Source organism: Xenopus laevis, chromosome 9_10L (genome assembly GCF_017654675.1).
Source record: "Xenopus laevis strain J_2021 chromosome 9_10L, Xenopus_laevis_v10.1, whole genome shotgun sequence".
Taxonomy (NCBI): domain Eukaryota; kingdom Metazoa; phylum Chordata; class Amphibia; order Anura; family Pipidae; genus Xenopus; species Xenopus laevis.
Window position 1 is genome coordinate 836476 of NC_054387.1, and position 23442 is coordinate 859917.

At 41.8% G+C, this 23442-nt stretch overlaps 2 protein-coding genes across 2 annotated transcripts; one reads left to right on the plus strand and one right to left on the minus strand.

Moving 5' to 3' along the window:
• Nucleotides 1-29: 29 nt before the first annotated feature.
• On the plus strand, nucleotides 30-13220 carry dnajc7.L (DnaJ heat shock protein family (Hsp40) member C7 L homeolog). The gene is made up of 14 exons (XM_018234685.2): nucleotides 30-168; nucleotides 2646-2734; nucleotides 5346-5470; nucleotides 5654-5767; nucleotides 5973-6047; nucleotides 6502-6620; nucleotides 6866-7019; nucleotides 7146-7310; nucleotides 8064-8155; nucleotides 8533-8606; nucleotides 9584-9730; nucleotides 10039-10191; nucleotides 11397-11459; nucleotides 12287-13220. Exons 1-14 carry the CDS (start codon nucleotides 95-97, stop codon nucleotides 12322-12324), a joined length of 1482 nt encoding a protein of 493 aa, XP_018090174.1. The 5' UTR covers nucleotides 30-94; the 3' UTR covers nucleotides 12325-13220.
• A 3775-nt stretch (nucleotides 13221-16995) lies between these two features.
• On the minus strand, nucleotides 16996-23378 carry cnp.L (2',3'-cyclic nucleotide 3' phosphodiesterase). The gene is made up of 4 exons (NM_001092161.1): nucleotides 23287-23378; nucleotides 19141-19816; nucleotides 18200-18330; nucleotides 16996-17536 (listed from the first exon to the last, which is right to left on the minus strand). The coding sequence occupies exons 2-4, from the start codon at nucleotides 19757-19759 to the stop codon at nucleotides 17084-17086; spliced, it is 1203 nt and encodes a 400-aa protein (NP_001085630.1). The 5' UTR covers nucleotides 19760-19816; nucleotides 23287-23378; the 3' UTR covers nucleotides 16996-17083.
• Nucleotides 23379-23442: the final 64 nt, after the last annotated feature.

The following is a 23442-nucleotide window of genomic DNA, read 5'->3' on the forward strand; positions in this document are numbered from 1 at the left end:
ACGCCGTGCTCTCTATAGTATCGCGGATACGCTCTAGCTCGGAGGACCGGAAGTCGTCTCTTTTTCTCCCTGCCCTCACTGAGCCGGTGCTAAGATGGCGGCTACCGCTGATTATGACGTGATGATGGCTCCAGAGGAACCGGAGAAGAGCGAAGAAGAGCGGGAGAGGTAAGACAGCGCGGCGAGGATGAAATCAGAGGAAGGAGATTGCGGGAGCGAGGCCTGACACTCACATGCTTTAATAACATGACATTTACACTCACTCTTCATCCTCCTCCTCTCCCATTATTTCTACTCCTCTCATCTGGTCTCTACTTCTGCTCTCCCTCATCTCTTTATATAACACCTCTCTCTCTTTATATAAAGGACAAGGAAAGGCTAAAAGTAAGTAAGCTTTATCAGAAAGATCTATATAAATACACCTGTAACCCCTCAAAGTAATGTTGCTCTGAGTCCTCTGTCAAAACAAACAGCACATTTCTTTCCTTCTATTGTGTACTCATGGGCTTCTGTATCAGACTTCCTGTTTTCAGCTTATACCTCCAGGGCTAGGGCTTGAGCATGCTCAGTTTGCTCCTCTCTACTCCCCTTCCTGTTGTAATCTGAGCCCAGAGCTATGAGTGAGCAGGGAGAGACTCAGGCAGGAAGTGATGTCACACCAAGCTAATATGGCAGCTGCTATCCTAAACAAATAGAGAGCTTCTAGAGCTGGTTACTCAGATATGGTAAAGTATTCTGCAGAATAAATATAGTCTTATAGTTTGCACTATTGTGGCTAATCTATTGGCAATAAACTGCCTTTGTAGCTTTCCTTCTCCTATAACAGTTATATCCCTCGGTCTCTTTATATAACCGTTCTTTCCCTCTGTCTCTTCATATAACAGTTATTTCCCTGGGTCTCTTTATATAACAATTATTTCCCTCTCTCTTTATATAACAGTTATATCCCGTGCACAATGCTTGGCACCTCCACATAAAGGGTCTTTCTGTTATTTGGATCTCCATACCTTAATGCTGCTAAAAGAAACTCCTTTATGTCACTTAGGTGTTCCCTCCATCACCCCAATACTGAGTCCCCCTCCCCCCAACACCTGATCAACGTTCAGCACCATCATCTCTAAATTTCCAGACAAATGAAGTCAAGTGCCGCTTCCCAACCTGCTGAACTACTCCACATTGATCATGAGGTTTGGGGGGGGGGGGGAATCAGTATTGGGGTGAGTCGTTTCAGGAGAGAGGCCTCAATACTGGGAATTAGGAGGATTGCAGGTGTTGGTCTTCTTTAAACATTAAAGGGGATGTTCACCTTCCAAACACTTTTTTCAGTTCAGTTGTTTTCAAATTGTTCCCCAGAAATAAAGACTTTTTTCAGTTACTTTCCTTTATATATTTTTTACTGTTTTTCCAAAATCTAAGTGTAAAGTTGAATGTTTGTGTCTGTGGTGTTTGAGTCTGACAGCTCAGTAATTCAGGTGCAGATACAATTTTACAACATTTAGTTGATCCATTTCTCAGCAGCATCTCTGGAGTATTAGTAACTATTGTATCAAGTCTAACAGCTGCCTGTAATGAAACCCAGAGATTCTGATCAGCAGGGACAAACATAACAAATGTATACACTTAGAACAATTTACAGGGTCGGCGACCTCCCCTGCCAGAGCTGATTAAAAAGGTTAAAAATGACACTTTACACTTCAATATTAGAAAAATGGTGACACATAGAAAATAGAAAGTCATTGGAAAAAGTCGTTATTTCTGTTGATTTGTCTGAAACCAACTCGTTGTTTGAAGGTGATCGATCCCTTTATAGGAGCGGTTCACTTTGCAGTTAATGTTTAATATGGTATAGAATGGCCATTTGTAAGCAACTTTTCAGTTGGTCTTCATTAATTATTATTTTAACTATTTGCCGCCTTTTGACTCTCTCCAATCTTCAAATGGGAGTCACTGACCCCATGTAAAAAACAAATACTCTGTAAGGCTACACATGTATTGTTATTGTTACTTTTTATTCCTCCTCTTTCTATTCAGGCCTCTCCTATTCATATTCCAGTCTCTTATTCATATCAGTGCATGGTTGCTAGGGGAATTTGGACCCTAGCAACCATATTCCTGACTCTTTCCAGCTTTTGAATGGGAGGGTCGCTGACCCCATCTTAAAAAGACAAACGCTCCACAAGGCTACCGTTTTTTTTTGTTATTGTTACTTTTTATTCCTCCTCTTTCTATTCAGGCCTCTCCTATTCATATTCCAGTCTCTTATTCAAATCAATGCATGGTTGCTAGGGGAATTTGGACCCTATATGAACCTATAAATACCAGTGGGAAGATGTCAGACACACGCTGTAGCCCAGTTCTACCTTTTATGTCCCAGTGCGGGTGGTTATGTTCAGTGATACACATGTGTTATGTGTGTGTGTCTCCCAGCTGACCCACTAGTTGTGTGTGTGTATGTGTGAAATGATAACACAATGCTTAGTGTTCCAAAATGGGCGCCTGCCCCAGCATCTCCCTCCTGGTGGACTTTGTTAAAGAATGAAAAGCAATATGTCCCCCTACAGAGGGCACATCTATTAGGCCACACCTCAGTGCTATTCACTATAATTAGTAATGTTGTGACTGATGATGCTGATTTTGTGTTGCAGGGAGGCAGAAGCCTGTAAAGAGAAGGGCAACATGTTCTACGCCAAGAAAGACTACAATGAGGCTTATAACTATTACACAAAAGCTATAGGTAAGTGGAATAGAATATAAAGCTGAGGTTCAGCAGTGTCTCCCCAAAACTGTCCAACAGCTGCAATTCTTTCAGTTTTACCTTTGAGTTGCATTTGCTCATGATATTAATGTCTATACTACTAATAATGTGGGATGTTGTGCATGGGAAATCCAGTGTGTGTTCCACAGCAGATTAGTAGCCTCAAGTTTTTATTTGGAAGTCAATGTTTCCTTTCCTAAATGCCTGGGACTTGTCTCTCACTTTCCCGTCTAGTTGTGCAGTTTCTGTCAATGAACTGAGAATAGAGACTCCAATGCAGGAGCCACAATAGAGGAGTTTATCATCTTTACTTGCTGCACAACTGCACTTTCATTTGTATAACAAAGAGAGCAAGAAATAAGTCAAATCAACTGGACTTGTACATAGGATCTTTTGGGAATGTATCCTCTGGAATGTTGCTCCAATCAGCATAATCTGTTTATCATAATCAGCAAGGATTGGAGCAACATTCCAGAGGAGATATTCCCAAAAGATCCTATTTACAAGTTCTTCTGAACTGAGAAAGCCAGTCGGACGACCGGTGAAACGTCCTCAAGGAACAAAACACAGGAGGTCCAGTTGGGTTGACTTGTATCTACAGATATACCATGACCTGGATGAGAATCTTCACAAACATATTTCAATGGCCGTCAGTGGGAGTGGTTGCAGGTCAGCAGCAGCCCCTGCAGTTGTCACAGACATTTTCCCTGACAGACATTTTAGTTAAAGGGATACTGTCATGGCAAAACAATTTTTTTTCAAAATGAATCAGTTAATAGTGCTGCTCCAGCAGAATTCTACACGGAAATCCATTTCTCAAAAGAGCAAACAGATTTTTTTATATTTAATTTTGAAATCTGACATGGGGCTAGACATATTGTTAATTTCCCAGCTGCCCCAAGTCATGTGACTTGTGCTTTGATAAACTTTAGTCTCTCTTTACTGCTGTACTGCAAGTTGGAGTGATATCACCCCCCTCCCTTTTTCCCCCAGCAGCCAAACAAAAGAACAATGGGAAGGTAACCAGATAGCAGCTCCCTAACACAAGATAACAGCTGCCTGGTAGATCTAAGAACAACACTCAGTAGTAAAATTCAGGTCCCATTGAGACACATTCAGTTACATTGAGAAGGAAAAACAGCAGCCTGCCAGAAAGCATTTCTCTCCTAAAGTGCAGGCACAAGTCACATGACTGGGGCAGCTGGGAAATTGACAATATGTCTAGCCCCATGTCAGATTTCAAAATTGAATATAAAAAAATCAGTTTGCTCTTTTGAGAAATGGATTTCAGTGCAGAATTCTGCTGGAGTAGCACTATTAACTGATATGTTTTGAAAAAAATGTTTTATTTTCCCATGACAGTATCCCTTTAACCCCTCTCCTTCCTGTTGCGTAGAGACACCACTAGTGATGCAGCGCTGCGGGTTGCACCTTCTCTTATTAGAGTCTGTGACACTTTTTATAAGTCTCTGATGTAATGATCATCTGTAGTGGCAGCAGCGAGGGTGTGAAACTGGATCAGTGTCACTATATATATATATATATATATATATATATATATATATATATATATATATATATATATATATATATATATATATATATATATATATATAACTGCGGCTATTTATTGCACTGATACGTAACCTCCGCTCATAACTCACTGCTTCCAGCTGCTTCTTCACTATATGAATCAAGTCTAAATGGAGCTTCATCCCGTGACTCATCTTCACACACTCTGTTTATTTGCAACTTACATGTTAGTGACTCAGTCAATCAATTATATATATATATATATTTGCTCAGTGTTGTTTTACAGCTGTTTATTCACAAAGAAATAGTCAGTGAGACCCTGAAGGGGAAATGCTTTGGCTCAACAGCAGTGGTTTCAGGCTGCACTTTGCTTAGTTTTTTTTTTTTTCTCCTTCTTTTTCACAATTCAGCATAACTTAATACCCTGTCTATGTGACCTCTGGGAGAGGCCGGAATCTTATATGGGATGAGGGTCAATAGAAATCAGAGGCCTGTGTCTCCAGTGTTGGCAGCATTAGTCCAGTATTATGGCTCGTCACTAACTGGGCCTTTTTTATAGTTACTGGTACCCCTGGTGTTCTAGTGACACCCCATTTAATTTGTTACACGCCACTTTTCTGTTTCCTATGGGGCAGTATTATTTGTATACGGCCAGTAGGTGGAGCCCTTGCAACGCCATATTACCCGCAGCATCGGCGAGAATGTTCTGTTGGTGGCCATTACTCGCTTCTTTCTAGTCAATCTTCCTACAATAGAGATTTCCAGTTATTTCACTTACTTCCCTTTTGTGCTTGAATATTCTTCCCTATGAACATGTTGATGTATCAGCCACAGTCCCAGGTATTCTATTTAGCTCAGCAAGAGAGCCGTCCCCCCATATCCCCTTCAGGCTGGACTTTCAGGAGGATCTGAGAGCAAATAGACATGTTTATAGATCGGCCCTTATAGGTGCAAATATGTTTGATGTGATATTAATGGCACTTACTGCTGCACGTCCCTCATTGAGTCTGATAGAAATGCTATTGGATGGCTGTGACAGTTTAACCTTTGCCTTTAGATTGGTCCCACAAAAATGCCAGTTACTATGGAAACAGAGCAGCCACCTTGATAATGCTCAATAAATATCGGGAGGCCCTGGAAGATGCCCAGCAGTCTGTGAGATTGGACGACACCTTTGTGAAGGTAAAGAATAAGGGACAATGTTTTACTCGGTTTCAGTGTATGACATGATATTCAATCACTTTGTATATACGTCATTATCTACAATAATTAATAATCGTATCACTCGATACTGGGGCTCTGCCAGAGGACATTATCACAAATACGACTCTCCATTTCTAAATTATTTTGTTCTGAAAATCTCAGGGTCACCAACGCGAGGGCAAGTGTCACCTGTCCCTTGGAAACGCCATGGCGGCTACTCGCTGCTTCCAGAAAGTCGTAGAATTGGAACCAAAGAACGAGCAGGCGGGAAAAGAGGTGACAGGCAGATTCTTCTGTATTGCTCAATGTCACATGTAAACTATGCATGTTATGTATGTCCGTTCCATACACATATAGAAACTAAACTAATTCATATGTAGAATGTACAGGATATAATTATATATATATGTGTGTGTATATATTTGGATCCAGCACAGTGTTAAATATACTGATTAATAGGAAGCTTTTTATCAAATTGTAGCTAAACAACGCTGCTGCTGTTTTAGAGTATGAACGAATTGCAGAGGCTGACTTTGAGAAACGGGATTTCCGCAAGGTAAGAACTTTATAACCAGGTTATTTTTATTATTGATGCCTTACTTTTTAATCACTAGAAGAAAGGAACATCTTTGGTTGTATCGGTAGTTGGCCGTTTTGTGCTTTCCCTGCCCCGTCGTCATGTTGTTTTTGTGTTTCTCTCTGAACATGTACAGTTATTAATTGCAATGGGAATGTTGTATTTTGTTACGTACCTGTTGGACAACTAGCCTAGGTGCACTTTCTAAATGTGCATGTGTGTGATGTAAGATCAGTTCACTCCTCCCCCAATCTTATGTCACACATATCTGTAATGCACATACGTGTAACTGCGCCGGAAATTCCACCCCGTTATGGGCAGCATACATATACAGGTGGGAGAAACAGTTCAGCTATGATGGAGCTGATTGAGTGTGTGAGTGTGTTGCCTTTGCTATTTGTTTCATTTTTGTTTTCTGTGCTCAATATGGCAGGTTGTGTTCTGCATGGACCGATCATTAGAGTTGGCCCCCGCCTGCCATCGCTTCAAAATCCTCAAGGCAGAATGTCTAGCGCTTCTTGGCCGCTACCCAGATGCTCAGTCTGTAGCCAGGTACGAGTAAGACTCTTTGGAGAGATTAGCCAAAGTCTACACTTTATGTAATACAAATCTAGCGCTTCCTCCTAGATTAGTTCAACAGCTGAAGAATCCTGACCAAGTTAAATAGAAGCTTGCTATGGCTGGTTCAAGCATATCATTGTTTAGTATCTGTGGGCTAAATGGCATCTACAAGATTTTTATTTATTCACTATATTTTGTGTTTAGTTCTTTATCTGACCCCCAGTGTCTCCTCACAGTGATATTCTAAGGATGGATGCCACAAATGCAGATGCTCTTTATGTCCGGGGTCTCTGTCTTTACTATGAAGATTGCTTTGAAAAAGCAGTGCAGTTCTTTGTGCAGGCCTTAAAAATGGCCCCCGATCATCAGAAAGCTCGTCTGGCCTGTAGGGTGAGTCTATAATGTAGCCCGTGGTTACAAATATATATGAAATCTAATGGGATTTGTAATGCCAATAGAATGTGCTTTTATGGCTTCCCTCTAAATGTCTAACAAACGTCTTCAATTCTTTTTCAGAATGCCAAGGCTCTGAAGGCTAAGAAGGATGAAGGCAACCAAGCTTTTAAAGATGGCAATTATGACCTTGCCCACAGACTGTACTCAGAGGCACTCGGCATAGACCCCAATAACATCAAAACAAACGCAAAACTCTACTGTAACCGCGGCACTGTCAATGCAAAGGTGACAAATCACCTGCCCCTTTTAAAAAGGGTGAACCATTCAATGTGCTTGTTTTACATTGGCTAATACAAGGCAGTGACTTATCAGTGACCAATATGTATATGGGCCCTTTAAGAGGTCGTCTGCCTCGGTCTCCTCTTGCCAATTTTGGTTGGCCAATCCTGAAGTGATAAAGGACCTACCTTAAAGGTGGCCATACAAGGGCCGATAAAAGCTGCCGACAGACCGTGATCGTTATTGGCCTGTGTATGGGGCCCCACGACGGGCTTCACCGATCGAGATCTGGCCGAAAGTCGGGCAGATCTCGATCGGATGGGACAGAAAATCCCGTTGGATCGCGGCTGCATCTATTCGTTGATGCGGTCCTGCGATCCGATCGTTAGGCCCTAGGGCCCACGATCGGATCAGCCGATATTGCCCACCTCAAGGTGGGCATATCTCTCCATGTATGGGCACCTTTAGTCCATCACCTTAATGCAAATCATAGCAGCATACAAATATACGCTGTGTGTCGCTGCTATCCATTCTCCTGCTGTGTTGTTCATCTGCATTTAATCCCTTTATATCATTTACATCTCCTCTTTTATTCAAACCTCATGCAATCCCCAAACGATCACAGTTTAAGAATATTTACAGATGGATAAGTGAGCAGTTCTGATCCATCTGCGTGTATGGCTAAAGACATATATATATATTGGCATCATAATTCAGTATTCAGCTTGGTATATCATTCATTTTTTGTTTTCATTTCAGCTGAAGAAATTAAACGAGGCAATAGAGGACTGCACAAATGCAATAAAACTGGACGATACTTACATTAAGGCATATTTACGGAGAGCACAATGGTACGTGATATTGCTACATAATTTGCTCATTCCTTCCTTGCTTTAGAAATGTCAGATATCCCCCCAGACCTTTCACATTCAATCATTTGTCTGCAGGCTGACTTACTTGACTGTTGCTTTTCCTTCCAAAGTTTCCAACAAATACCTCACCTTTTCCACTTAATTCATTTTGTGCCTGGGAGGCTGGTAAATCGCTTTTTGGTAACCGCTTGATAGACCTATCCACTTGTTATCTACAAATACAATAAGCACAGGACTGGTCAGTGGCAAACAAAATATTTGGTTTTTACCTTAAAATAAAATAAAGTTAGATACATTTGTATTTAAAAAAAAATTATTTCAAAAGGCTAAAATTGCCCATTGTTCCTTTCTTGCAGCTACACAGACACAGAACTGTATGAAGAAGCAGTGAGAGATTATGAGAAGGTCTATCAGACAGAAAGCACAAAAGGTAAGTGTAAATATTATAATAATATAATACACAAAAGCCATGAATACCTTGTAAATGATATCCTTATAAATGGTGAGTTCTGATGTCATCAGTTATAAACGGTGAGTTCTGATGTCATTTCTGTCACATGACTCACTAAATCTTGTGTATTATAATAAATAAAGTTCCCCCAGTTGTAAAATATAAGGATATTAGAAGTTACCTCTGAGTTCCATGACCTGTATAAAAACACTCGGCCTTTGGCCTCGTACTTTTATATGGTCATGAAACTCCTCGATAACTTATAATATCCTTATATTTTAGAAGAGGGGCTACTTTATTCACTATATTATAGACACATATGAACATTTTCACATGCATTCAGCAGGGGCTCCCTAAAACTCACAGCTTACTGTGTGGGTTGTTAAAAGGGAATGTGTTACTGCCTGGCCTAACTGAAAACCGAATCCAAAAAAAATCACGTGCCTTTTCATCACACAAACAACTACACACGCCATTCTCTTTCTCCCTCATATGCAAAGTAGGGTTGCGTTTGGTAATCTTTCACTAAGGATTCGGCTGAAGCCTAAAGCAGTGCATACAGTGCATCTCTAGCCCAAAGTGAAAGCAATTTACACACAGTTTTTGTTTTGGGCTCTGTAGAAGCCACAAGTTTGATTCTCTATAAATATGTGTTGAGCAACCTGGAGATTTGCTTGACATTTGACTGAACGTGGCAAGTTGTCTGGAGATCAGAGGGTTAAATGATGATTTGATCAGAATGTTGCCTTGAAGGCAGCCGTTGATGAATACATATAAACAGAATATATTTGTGTGTTGTGGGTATGTGAGTGGGGGCAGAGAGAGGGCCTGTCATTGTACCAAGAGGAGCGCTCTCTCCATATTACTATATTTGGCAGCAAAAGCTCCGTGTCAGAGCACACAAAGGAGCCATTATTGTTGCCCATGTCTGATCCCACTCTCCCCTCTCTCTGTAGAACACAAGCAGCTGCTAAAGAATTCCCAGCTGGAACTGAAGAAGAGCAAGAGGAAAGATTACTACAAGATACTGGGAGTGGATAAGAATGCGTCAGAAGATGAAATAAAGAAAGCCTATAGGAAACGGGCATTGATGCACCATCCAGGTATCCACTACTTCTGTGGCTCCAATCCCATCCCTGCCAGGCTTATTTATCTGAGAATGGGCAAATATCAGCTAAAATGTACTTTGTATAGGGTCCTCTCAAACGATATATCCCTTTCATGCAGGTTACATAATGATTCAAGCATACATTACATACTGTACCCTGACCCCTAACCTCTGTGACCCTGATTCAGTGTCAGTATTTCTATACCCACGCCAGACAGTTCCCTTGTCAATCAAACACATTATATAAGTGTATGAGCTCAGTAATGAATTACAATTGATGGGTGAAATCCTTTGAATGTGCAGACCGACACAGCGCTGCTACAGCCGAAGTTCAGAAAGAAGAGGAGAAGAAATTTAAAGAGGTGGGCGAGGCGTTCACGGTCCTGTCTGATGCCAAAAAGAAAGCTCGCTATGACAGTGGGCAGGACTTGGAAGAAGATGGATTAAATACGGGAGGTGGGTTGATTTGTAGGGTTTCTTGTGCTTTGTTTAAAGAGAAACACTCGTCCAAATTAGAAATAGTTATTGGAAAGATTGCAGCAATGTAGAGATTATATTTCATTCCCCTTTGTGCCCAGAATAGGACTCTAGCATCTGTATATCAAGTGCTGTCAATTTCTCATAATGAACAGTTTTTCTGGCCATACAGGGTTAAATCCTGTCATTTTTTTTTTAAATTCCACAATAAATTTGTTCCGTTTGGACTATAGTTCCACAGGACCCTGGTGCAAAATCTACACTGCTCCTCTTCCCCCACACTTGTACCCGTTATCCTTCTTAAAGGGGTTGTTCACCTTCAAACAACTAGTTGGTTTCAGATAGATCACCAGAAATAACGACTTTTTCCAATTACTTTCTATTTTCTATGTGTCACCGTTTTTCTAATATTGAAGTGTAAAGTGTCACCTTCTAGAGCAGCTCTGGGAGGGGGGGGTCACCGACCCTGTACACTGTTTCTAAATTGATACATTTCTTATCTTTGTCCCTGCTGAGCAGAATCCCTGGGTTTCATTAGACAGCTGTTAGAATTGATACAATAGTAACTAATACTCCAGAGATGTATCAACTAAATGTTGCAAAATTGTAGCAGTTTAGAATCTGCACCCGAATTACTGAGCTGCCAGACTCAAACACCAGAGACTAGTCCTGCAGCGGGTCAGGCACCCACAAAAAAAGCAGGCACCCTGCAGAATGAGGGGATGATTTTCAGGTGCAGGTATACCCACGAGTCTCATCTAAATGTATTATCTTATGTCATACTGTCCATATTTTACTCCTTTTAAAGTTTTATGAAACTTGTTATAATCCCGACCACTTTGATGACGTCATTTCGGCGGGTTGCGGAAAAGGCAGTTACGGGTCGGGTAGCAGATCAAGTAGCTAAATATGTGTGTTCAGGTCCAGGTTTTAGAAATTGGTTCTGGGGAACAATCTGAAAACAACTGAATTGAAAAAAGTGTTTGGAAGGTGAACTTCCCCTTTAAAGACTATTTAGAAGAAGCTGCATTTGCACCCCAGCCCCTGGTACATAATTCCATTGGCAAGGATTCAGGTATTGGGTGCAATAGACGTTTGGCTCAATCAACGTTGTGTTTTGTGTATTTCATTCAGTTGCCCTCATGGATTTTGTACATATTTCAAACTGTAACCATTTCTTTCAGATTTTGATGCCAACAACATATTCAAGGCTTTCTTCAGTGGCCCCGGAGGGTTCAGCTTTGAAGGTGAGTGCAGGCGAGGAGTTATTGCCGAGACATTCTTTAGTCAGTTTGGGGTTTCTGTAGCCCTGGAAATACTGTGATTTCTAAGGGAAAACGTCCTGGGTTTGGCACTGCTGAAATATTAAAATGGTGCCACAGCGTCTGTTCTTTATTTATAAACAATATATTTGTTCTCTTCCAAATATCGGAAAAAAAGGGGTTACTGTGGGTGCCAGTGGAAGAGACAGGAGATAGTGGATTAAAGGGAGGAGGGAGCAATGCATTAGTGAAAGTGCTATTGATGGTACAGTGTAAAGCCATGAGAAATGTGCCCCGTGCAGCTGCCCCACTCAAAGCCTCCCTTCTTTGGCCACAGACAATGCACACGCTGTACTGTATGAGTGGAAGCACAGGCCACGTACAGTAAGAGGGGAGACGTGGAGGCAAGCGGAGACAAACCTGTTCCACTCCTATTCAGGTTATTCCCCTCCCATGAGAACACTGGCACAAACGGATGCATTGTGTTTGTTTCATACGGCTTCTCATACTGACGGGGGGACTCTACTCATTTACTCGAGTCTCTACAGACAAGGCTTAATATTCCTGGAAGTTGATGTCCGCCAGAATATCATGATCGTTAAAGCTGCTGATATTAGTCCTTTAGACCCATGTGGCAGCTTATCTGCCCGTGTGTTAGAGTGTGTTGATGTGGTCCTGTGACCCGCCTGTGCCCATTCACATCATTGTAATCCAATCGTTCGGCCCAACCCAATATAGCCGTGCCGTTAGTCAGCATATTAACTGTCTCCAATATATCTCTATATGTTATTAATCATCTCTCTCTCTTTCAGCCTCTGGCCCAGGAAATTTCTTCTTCCAGTTTGGGTAACCTCCCCATCCCCTATGGTTCATCCCACCCCAACTCCCGGCACCCTTTTTGTTCAAGTGTTTTAATCATGGAATATGGACTTTATTTAATCAGACTCTTCACAGCATCGTCGTGTCTCTGTTTATTAGAGAAGCAGATTTTTCTGGGTTGTTTTTTTGTTTTTGTTGTTTTTGCCATTTTTAAGAAATGTCCATCTCAGTTATATACCTCTCGGCAAGTTCACGTGTGAAGGGAATTGAAACTCATCGTGACCCGAAATGACTTTCCCCGCAGATAAAGTTTTAGTCCATTCTAAAGATGTGCCAATTTCTTGTGCCGGCCTAGGATGTGTGTGGCGCTTGTATGGTTCATGTAGATGCACTGGAATTTTCAGTCGGATTTGTTGCAGTTCCTATGTGTCCGCTAGCCCACACAGCTGCCCCCGTCGCTTCTCCAATTGGACGACGCATCATGTGACCTGTACAGAGCATGTCTTTGATCCTGGATCTCAAACCGTTATAGTGGGAAAGACGGAGTACCGCAGATTTATGCCGATACGTGGAATTGCTTTAAAATCTGCAACAAAAAAAAAAAAGATTTTTGGAAATGCAGATTTTTTTTTCGTTTGCCTGATCTTTGGTCATACTCGTCTTTATTTGTGACCGGAACCCACGCTCCGACACCTCTTGCATGCGCCAGTGGCAGCAAAGGGGGACGGCGGGACATGAATGAATTTACAAAGTAAATCTGTTTAATGTTTTTAATCCGTACAGGAAGCAACATCCAGTCCTCCGGAATCCCCACTCTGTATGCAATGCTCAATGATACGTAGCCAGCCTGGCCTTGTAAAATGTTATATTAATCTCACAACATCCTTGGAAAACATGAAGGATTTCAATAAAACTGTTTAAAACTGCCATGCGCGATCATGTGACATAGTGAAGAAATTGTGTGTGAATGGAATCAGTGATGGTTTGGCCTTTTCTCTAGGGTAGAGGTAAAAAAAAGTGCTTTGAGATGTGACCAGACAAAAATAACTAGGCCACTAATTCTTCTCTGCCTCTTTCTACTCTCACTCTCTTCCCCCTTCTCTCGTTTTAGTAACTAGTGCTGCGCATGGCTGCCCGACTGAGGTGTAAACCAAACAGCAGGAAGTCGCTTAATACCAATACAGCCCCACACCCTGCTAATAAAGGTCACATGACTTCCTGTATAGAATATTCATGGCTCTTGTGTATTAGAAATGATATAGCCATTGTTGCTGTACAATTACAGGCTGGGCCAGATCCAGGGAGTGGCGATAGTTTTTTTTTGCAGAATTGTGTAATATTTTGTAACTTTTTGTAAAAAACAAGTTGAGTCACAGGGGCAAAATCATGTGCAAACATATGTACAGGATTGATACCAATCATAGGTTAACGTAAGATGGTAAATAAGACATAGGGTGCCACAGCTGTGTGTAGGGGGCATGGCACTAATCTTCCTGTATTACATGGCAGTTTTTACTCCATCCAGGCAGTCTCTACTCAACGTCCCCATGTGGTGTTAACCAGACTGCAGTTCCCTGCTGGTGTCCAATAAGGGTGAGACAGGAAACTGAGCAGCAACAAGTCAAACACATGAAAGGGAAAAGAACAACCAGATAGATGTAAATATGGGTCCCAGACCTAGAGGGCCCTTTTGGCCATTTATTAAAATGCCTTCCCTGGCCAAAAGGGGAGTCACCCAGAGCCCAAATTCACATCATTCATCTGCTATAACCTTTTCTCCCCCTCGTATTACTATTTCTACGACATAACCGTTTTTGTTTTTCTGTGTCTCTACAAGAACAGCTGTTTCTATGGGATCCAATAAAGAGCTGATGTTTAGGCTGATTAAGAGAGGAAACTATTCTGATAATGGAAATATTTATATCCTATTATATATTGTGCTATTATTTGGTGCAAAGTGTGATGTCCATTCCCCTGGGATTTTCATGCAGATGATTTGCACCCACGATGCTCCGACTGATAAACTGGAACAAGAGCCACACAACTGAGCCAGATTTTATTTTTTTTATTATTAAATATTTCCATTACATTACAAAAAAAAGGGGGTCAGTCATGCTATTTTACATTTTATTTCCCTTTCAGGTGAGTTAGCAAGGAAATGTTAGCGTACAGGCGTAAGCTACAAGTGCACAGTGGCAGCTTCCATGCCCATTGGGATCAATCCATGGTGTGAGCACAGCTATAGTAACAACACCACCTCCCTACTACATCTTAATACCTTTGTGTAAAGCTTCAGAGGGTTTAATAAATTGATGTCATTCCGGGTGTATCTATTTGATTTACTGCTGTCTATTCCTACACAACCAGACACACTGCATTCTATTCTGCTTTTCAGGTTGTGTTCCCGCAAGTGCCTGTCTCTACAGGGGTGGGTCAGGGCCAAACTGCAACATGACCGACCTAGTTCTCTGCACCGGAAACCCAGATGTCACAGAGCTTCTCAAATTTGCAGCATCCATCATTCAATTTCATTCTGCACGATCTGATGGCGATCCATCTTAACTATAGGAAGTAGGGCCATGTTATAGGAGAAGGAAAGGCTAAAACTAAATACGCCCTATCAGAAAGGTCTATATACAGTAAATACACCAGTAACCCCTCAAAGTAATGCTGCTCTGAGTCCTCTGTCAAAAGAAACATCACATTTCTTTCCTTCTATTGTGTACTCATGGGCTTCTGTATCAGACTTCCTGTCTTCAGCTTAAACCTCCAGGGCTAGGGCTTGAGCATGCTCAGTTTGTTCCTCTCCCTCCTGCTGTAATCTGAGCCCAGAGCTATGAGTGTGCTGGGAGAGATTAAGGCAGGAAGTGATGTCACACCAAACTAATATGACAGCTCCTAGCCTAAACAACCAGAGAGAACTTCTAGAGCTGTTATGGTAAAGTATTCTGAAGAATAAATATAGTCTTATAGCTTGTACTATTGTGGCTAATAAACTGCTTTAGTAGCTTTCCTTCTCCTTTAAAGGGGTCACTATATCTTCACGTTATGACATTTAGAGGTTACAAGAAAAGATGTGGTCCCTGCTTGGCAATTATTCTAGCCATATCTGGTTCGACCGCCAACACCATCTGCTGATAAAAGCAAAGAGATCTGCAGCAGCTCTGGCCTGGATTTCCCGTGCAGGCAAAGTCATAGTGGTGGGTCCAAAAAAACCTTTTCTAGCACAAGTACCTGTGTTATACATACGTCAATCTCACCAACTGGATTAGCAGATTATCACTGCCCGAGACTGTTACAGGACAGCATAACAAGAGTTAAATACAAATTATTTATGTTCAGACAGAGAACAGCTACTGTGCATGAATTAGTTCCACCGTATAAGTAACGGGCCAACTTGAACCTGTCCTGGTTTTGCCATTTTAAAGTGTAAAATAGAGCGGATCACCTTTACGTTACATTTGGAATAGCCGCTTCCAAATATTATTTCTTTTTATTACTCATCGTACTCTTCAAGCCCTCTCCTATTCTTACTGCAGCCTCTCATACAAATCAGGGCATGGTTGCTTGGGTAACTTGAACCCTAGTAACCAAACTGAAAGATGCTAAAAAAAATTTTAAAAACCCACAAATAATATAAAATGAAATCAAAGTGCAAATTGTCTCAGAATATCCCTCTCGACAACATGCCAAAAGTTCATTTAAAGGTGAACAACCCCTTTAAGTCATTTCCATACAGTTTTCTTATATAACGAATGTGCACAATGTGGACTGTACAGGTCCCAGCGGAACAGCACAAATGTGGATTTAACCAAACAAAAGGTTCACTTCCCCTAATTCTACAGTTTATACATCGCTCCATTATACCCTTTTTTCCCCCCCCAACAAAAACATTGCTTCAATAAATAGATGTTTGCACAGAAATTCCATTCGTGGAAAGTCAGTGGCGTTTTTAAGGCCACGATGAGTGCACTGCAGGGGTGCAAGTCGTTAATGGTCCCATCCCAGCACCCTAAATACCTCCTGATAAAAGTCAGTGATGCAGCCCCCATGTCTGGCCTCTCAGCTCCCTCTCTCTGGCAGCCTCAATGACCAGGAACATGCACTGCTGGGCACGACTTCAACTGCATATGCCCCTGGATGACAACAAGTGGCCGGACAAATGGTCACCATCCTACTCAGCCTTTTATTAGGAGGTACATGGGAGAGGTGTGGGTGCGGTTCAGGAGAGAGGCTTAACTTACATAAATGGATTTTGTTTTCCTTTAGCAATTCCATAGCTGATTGTTAAATACAAACAGAGAAGTCATTGGTTAGGAGTTAAATAAAACGGGTGCAGTGAATCCAGGGTGCTCTTTGGGATTGAGCAATTTTTCAGGGAGTTTAGCCGAATTTGATTGAATAACTGAATGCAAACTTTTCTCAAATTTGAAAGTGCAGTTTAGGCTTCAGTATTTGTATCTTTTCATCATAATAATTTGGAGTAATGGTTTCACTTTTACAGGAACATGGTTGGGTTTGTGCTGTGACCTCAGAATGAGTCGCTGTATGACTAATGGGATGCAAATTGGGGTGTGTTTGGCTCTAGACATCACCATTAATTATAAGTGCAACAGAAACGGAATGTGGAAATTTACAACAATTTAAATTGGTGCCAATAGATGTTTCGAGTCTTTATCGATCGTTGTAAGTTTAATACCAACCACTGGATCGTAACAAAACTAAACTTGAATTATCAGGACTTGTTGTTAAGTAAGTGCTTCTGTCTCCTTTGCTGCTTTGTTTTGTTGTTATACAATTTGGCACTGGGGCAACAGGCCCTTTTTGCCTCCCAGGTGAGGGCCAGTAACCCCTGGTTTCCCATAATAACCTGAGAAAATGGTTTTGATCTCCTTCTTTCTGGGCAAGGCCAGCATCCACATGCCATTATCATAATAAGATATTTTGCTCCCTAACAGCTCTCCCATATTCTCCCCCTCTCTCCCAGCCTGCTGCAACTTAACAAACTCCAGTAAGTCGATACCCGTTTGAACATCTTGTACATCAGCCGCGCAGCCCAGAGTAATATGAGCCCGGCTTCCCCGGGGAAGAACATCTTTGGGCATCGCTTCCCTCTCTGCATCTGACGGCCAAACATGGAGCTGTTCCTGAGTCAGCTCCACCTGGGCTCCCGCTGTCCTGGGAGTGATGAACAATGCAGAGATATGTAGAGTGAAGGCTTTGGAATAACCCTTTCTTACAGCCTAGTAAAAGAAAGGGAAAAGATTATTTTCTCTGGACACGCGTGAAATTCACCCATCCCTGTAAAAGGCTTTCTGGAAGTCCATGCATTTGTTTCTGTCATAGAATTGAAGTTAGATGGTTTCTCCGGTTGCTGTTACCCTATTTATCAAACAAGCAGAGATACTGCAAGATAAATAAGAATTCAAGCATCAACTTTTGGTTAGCAGGGTCAGTGACCCCCAACACCAGATAGCATTTTATACTGCAAGCTAAAAATAGGCAGGACAGGAAGGCAAATAAGTGAGAGGAGATGTCGACCATCACAAAGATCCTACACTGCCATGCAAACTGCCAGATTTTAGCAGAGACCAAGCACCTAACCCTTACACAATTCCAAAACTGGTCAGCCCAGTGAACGTTCAAGTGTGAGTTTTGACGGGGCACTTGGATCATTCTGGGACCACAAACTATGCAATGTCCACGTTCTCCAAGATATTAGGCATCACTAACTAATATGTAAAATTGCACCCCTTAGTGCTCGTATACGGCGCATTACACATGATGTTGTCACATCTGAATAACACACAAGCTAAGGGCGTTTCAGGGGATGTCTAAGTGCCACTGGCCCTTATCATTACAGTGCTGGCGGTTCCATCACACCAAACTATTCCTGCCACACCAACCTCCAGCTGTGCGTATTCCTCTGACCCCGGCATCTTTCCATAGTCGCAGAACTTGGTTGTACAGTGCAAAATGTTGGGAGTTTTGGCAAAATACTTCAGCAAGTCCAACTTGTGCTTGTCTTCACGGCCAACTGCAGAGAGAAGAACAAGATCGTAAATAAATCTGTTCCAAAAGCTCTGTAGAGCATCTACGCAAGGCTGACCTCACACTAGGGAAATCATAGCCGTGCCATAAATACAGGCTATCATGGTATGTGTTCTATATCATGAAGACAGAGTACAAAAAATGTTCTAGGCTGACTTCTCCTAGTATATGCAATTCATTAAGACTTCAAGCAAATATATTTTCTCTTTTTACCAGCATCATATCATAACAGAGTTCTGTTCCATGATGGGAACAAAGGTGCCGCTACTCTGCCGCTGCAACACTTTATTCTGTTCAGTACACACGTTAGGAAGATACTGGATACGCATTAGCTGCTCAAACGTCATTTCACTCAAAGACGACAATGAAATGAACTCTGAGCAACATATAGCTGGCATGGGAAATCAAGATTTCAGGTCGGAATTTATTCTTCCTACGTTCTGCACAATGCCAAAGTGAATGTCTCCCCGTCACCACCTTGTGATATCTCTAACATTCTCTGAGCTTGCAAATGTCTCCAGCTGCTGGAGTGATACAATGCAGACCATTGATTCATTTACTACTGAAGCGCAGCAGTGCCACAGGGTGCTGCCGTAACACCCAGTGCCAGCTACATCTCTGCACAACGTGGCTGCAAGATCATTTGCACACAGCACAGAAAGCCTCGATATCAATGCATGTTGGCTTTTAGGAGGAGCCATGGCATGGTTCATTGGGACAATGCTGCACTCTATATACAAATTAAAAACAGGCCAAAAAAACTATTTTGAGAGGAGACAACATTTGCACAACCTACATGCTTGTAGACGTTTCTTAAATGCTTTGAGGTTTCCCAGCTGTTCCAGGAACTCATGAGCGGTCTTTCTAAGGTTGTCCTCATCACGCTTGGCTAAGAACCAGCCAAAATACAGAGGCAGGATATCTTTTTCCAGGGTAGGTCTCAGGTTCTTAAGTTCCTCCAGGGTGAGCTTCCAGTGGTTCTTATCCTTCAACTGAGCGCAGTCCAGCCTCCAAGGGGTCTTAGGTTCCAGCACTATAACTGTGAATTGGAATTTGTTAGCAAGATCAAACAATTCTTCCAAGCGTTCACGGTCATGGTGTGTGTCATCAAGAATGACTATATTGGCTTCATGCCTTTCACAGCAAGAGTTCAGATCTTCGTCCAGTTTGGCATACTCCCCCCCACTGGAACTCCTTACAGCGGGTCTGACGTTATATTGGTCGGCAGAAAAAAGTCGAGCGCTATCCTTGTATTTCTGTTCAACTTCCTTGGCCAGCTCGGACTTTCCACTTCCCGGCAGACCCCTCAGAAGAACCAATATCTTAGACTCTCGGACAGTAGTCACAGTGTGGTCATCCACTAGCAAAGGGGGTTTCTGCCCCTCTGGGTGGTCTTTGGATGCCTGTGCAGACATCATTCGGTATAGATTCTTAGTAGATATGGGGTCTGGTCTCCTGACTGCTTTCTGAACCTAGTTGGACAAATAGGAAACCTGTTACTATCACAAATACTACACAAACAGTACAGATACATATTTATGAGTACAATTTGCCACACATTTAATAATGAACTTCGTAATTATCGGTAAATTGACCCAGACATTAGGAGAGCCAGTATTCTGAGAGATCTTAAGAGTTGACTTATATGGAACCTACCAAGAGTAGTCTATTTACAGTAACAGAAGTAAATCACCTGTATATGGAGATGAAAGTCCCCTTTTTTCTTCACAGAGAAGAAGCATCTCGTCTCAAGCAAAGGTTTCAGTCCAAATTCTAAGTGCGGGTATTATGATCAGTTTTCCATATGAGCTGTACCTCCAGGCACATCATTTTTTTGACATCAAACTTTGACGAGCGAAAGAATTACTTTATGGGCAAATACCCTTATGGGTTACATAAGGCATGTTTTCTGGTGGCAAAGGGATTTGATTTCGTCGGACTCACAAACAGTTTGTGGTTTGATTTCCTTATGCCACAATGGTCCACCAAACAAAACAAAAGAGCATTGCTTTAACATGCCTACAACATAACAGTCAACACCATTCATGGCTTCCTACGACAATTTCCATCCATCATTCCAATCCAGTGATTGTCAGGGTGGGTTAACACTTTGATATCTGCTGGGGAGGTTTGATAAGTGCCTTATTGTTTTCAAGGATAACTAATATCAATAACTTTGGGTTTGTTAAGACTACAGACCTTCCAACTAGCTGTGATGCATTCAAAACAAGGGTGCCAATATCATTATCTTACACTGTTACATAGTGGTTGAGGTTCATCAAATTCAACCCTTTGCTCTTCAAAAGACTTCCTAATTTTTAGCATATCCAAAAGATGGCAAAATCCCTGAAGATACTTCCTATTGTATCCAACTAACACTGCAAAGAGCTACAATATTGTTGTACGAGCAGTTTGCCTCTGTTAACACCATACACTCACAATGTATATGATGACCACCAGGGCTGGATGTTAGAAATCTGTGGGCTTGGTGGTATGCTACATTAGAAAGAGATCTTATTATACTTCTGGATGCTTTCCAAAGCCATTGCGAGTGCTACGTTAGAGCGTTTCTCTGATATGAACATTCATTTTAGAGTAAAGTGTGTGGCAAGCATACCTATCTGACATCCATGAAGTATTTAACACTCCTCTCAGGTAGAACTGGATCCTTTCAATCTTTCAGTAGCACGTTGATGATAGAGGACTGTGGTTTAAATATGTTCCCTACATTCTTTATGTGACATGGTCTATTGGATACTTAGATAAAGCTGTTGGGGTTACTGTTTAGGGTCAAGGTAAAGAGACATCAGCTTAACTGAATCCTTATCCAAAAATAACTCGTTGTAGGAGATATGCAAAGGTTGGAACTTTCTTATTTACTTATTTTATGTCTGTGTACATCAGCCAGTCAATATACGTCTATGAGAAAAAGGTCTTCTCTCCGCAATGGGATGTGCTGGATGGAAAATATATTTTGCAAACCTGATTTTAATATTAGTTGCCTTTTTTTTGGTCATGTGCAACAAGATCTGACTTGTTAGTTACGACCTGTCAATTATCGGGACCATTTGAAATCTATAAAATGGTTCCAGTGCTTGCCAAACCTTTTCATTTGAAGCCCTTACTTGATGGTCCAGCCTTTGGCCAAACCCTTCTTCCAACTTTTTAGTTAGGCTCCTGCTTAGCTAATGAAATATCTGAAAATACAGCTGTATCATTGTAACAATATACATATTTCTCCCCAAATGTTGCCCTAGCTGAGCTTCAGGCAGGGCGTTGGGGTGTATCTGGGACATTAAATGTCAATTCAACCTCGATCTCACCCTAAAACTGCCTGCAGAACTTGGGAAGCAAATGATTTAGGAGCTATGAAAGCTGGAAACAAATAAAGTGACATTTGTAAAGTACATTTACACATAATGATGGCTGAGCAGATGAGATGCAAATATAGGTATGGGATCCTTTATCTGGAAACCTGTTTTCCAGAAAGCTCCGAATTATGGGAAAGCCGTCTCTCATAGAGTCCATTATAATGAAATAATCCAATTTTTTTTAAAAGTATTTCCTTTTTCTGTGTAATAATAAAACAGTCACTTGTACTTGATCTCAACTAAGATATAATTAATCCTTATTGGAGGCAAAATCAGCCTATTGGCTTTATTTCATGTTTATAGGATTTTCTAGTACATTTAGGGCTCTTATACATGGGCGGTTTTTCCTGCGTTGTGCTTTCTTCCTTTCAGACGCAGGGGAGCGCAGGAGTACTCGCAGGAGTAGACGCACTCAATTATTGTGAAGGAGGCTGTATTCACACAGACGCATGTAAGCGGCAAACGCAGGTGAAATGCAACATGTTGTGTCCCAACTACGTTACATGCGTCTGTGTGAGTACAGCCTCCTTCACAATAATTGAGTGCGTCTACTCCTGCGGCTGAACGGAAGAAATCGCAACGCAGGAAAAACCGCCCGTGTGTAAGATCCAAATTACGAAAGAGCCGTTATCTGGAAAAAGCCCAGGTCCTGAGCATTGTGGGTAACAATCCCTTTATATAAGTTTGTTTGTGAGTGAAAGAGATAAAGGAGACATTCCAGTGAACAACTGAATTAGCTGAGACAAATGACCGGCTCAGATGCACTTGTGACTGAAATATACAAGAAACTGACTTATTTACCTCACATGATGAGACACAAGGGAATGGGCTACACAGGGAGGCAGAATATTTACAGTATATATATATATAGTGAATAAAGTAGCCCCTCTTGTAAAATATAAGGATATTATAAGTTACCGAGGAGTTTCATGACCATATAAAAGTACGAGGCCGAGGGTTTATATACAGGTCATGGAACTCCGAGGTAACTTCTAATATCCTCATATTTTGCAACTGGGGGTACTTTATTTATTATAATACACAAATTTCAGTGAGTCATGTGACAGAAATGACATCAGAACTCACCGTTTATAACTGATGACATCAGAACTCACCGTTTATAAGGATATAATTTACAGGATATTCATGGCTTTTGTGTATTATATAAATATATATAACACACGGTATATTGTGACACAAATGAGGTGTAATAATGAGGAGGAGCAGCACAGAGTGTGAGAGACATGAGAGAGTGAAGGGTAAATAAGGCGCGTGACAGGCCCAGGGGGACATTTCCTCACAGGAGCAACTAATGTGGAGTTTGTGGCTATTTTCAATGGCCTGGTGTTGACGCTACACAAAGTAACGAGTCACTGAGGGAACAGTAAGTCAGTGAGTGAGTGAATGAGGGGAAATAAAGGCGCAGACAGGCGGCTGAAGCCAATCGTGTGGGACAGGAGCGCAGCCCGCGCAAATAGCGGCAACTAGCCCCGCCCACTAGGTGCGCAGCTGTTCCTGAGGTACAATTGTCTCTCACACAAACACACACGGAATAAAGTGTCAGTCCTTACCTGAAGGCAGCGGTGCAGAGGCGGGAGCGCAGTGAGGAGATGTAACGAGGGCAGCGAGGAGAGCAGCTTTGTGCCCACAAGGCGCCTCACACGCCTCATTATTGTGCCTCACATCCAGCCCACGAGCCCAGACTCCGCCTCCTCTGGAGCAGCTGT

Coding starts and splice junctions, on each gene's coding strand:
- dnajc7.L (XM_018234685.2), top strand. CDS start 95: ATGGCGGCTACCGCTGATTATGACGTGATGATGGCTCCAGAGGAACCG. Junction 169..2,645: donor AGCGAAGAAGAGCGGGAGAG/GTAAGACAGCGC, acceptor TTTGTGTTGCAG/GGAGGCAGAAGCCTGTAAAG. Junction 5,471..5,653: donor TGGACGACACCTTTGTGAAG/GTAAAGAATAAG, acceptor TGAAAATCTCAG/GGTCACCAACGCGAGGGCAA.
- cnp.L (NM_001092161.1), bottom strand. CDS start 19,759: ATGTCTGCACAGGCATCCAAAGACCACCCAGAGGGGCAGAAACCCCCT. Junction 18,331..19,140: donor TAAGAAACGTCTACAAGCAT/GTAGGTTGTGCA, acceptor TTCTCTCTGCAG/TTGGCCGTGAAGACAAGCAC. Junction 17,537..18,199: donor AGGAATACGCACAGCTGGAG/GTTGGTGTGGCA, acceptor TTCTTTTACTAG/GCTGTAAGAAAGGGTTATTC.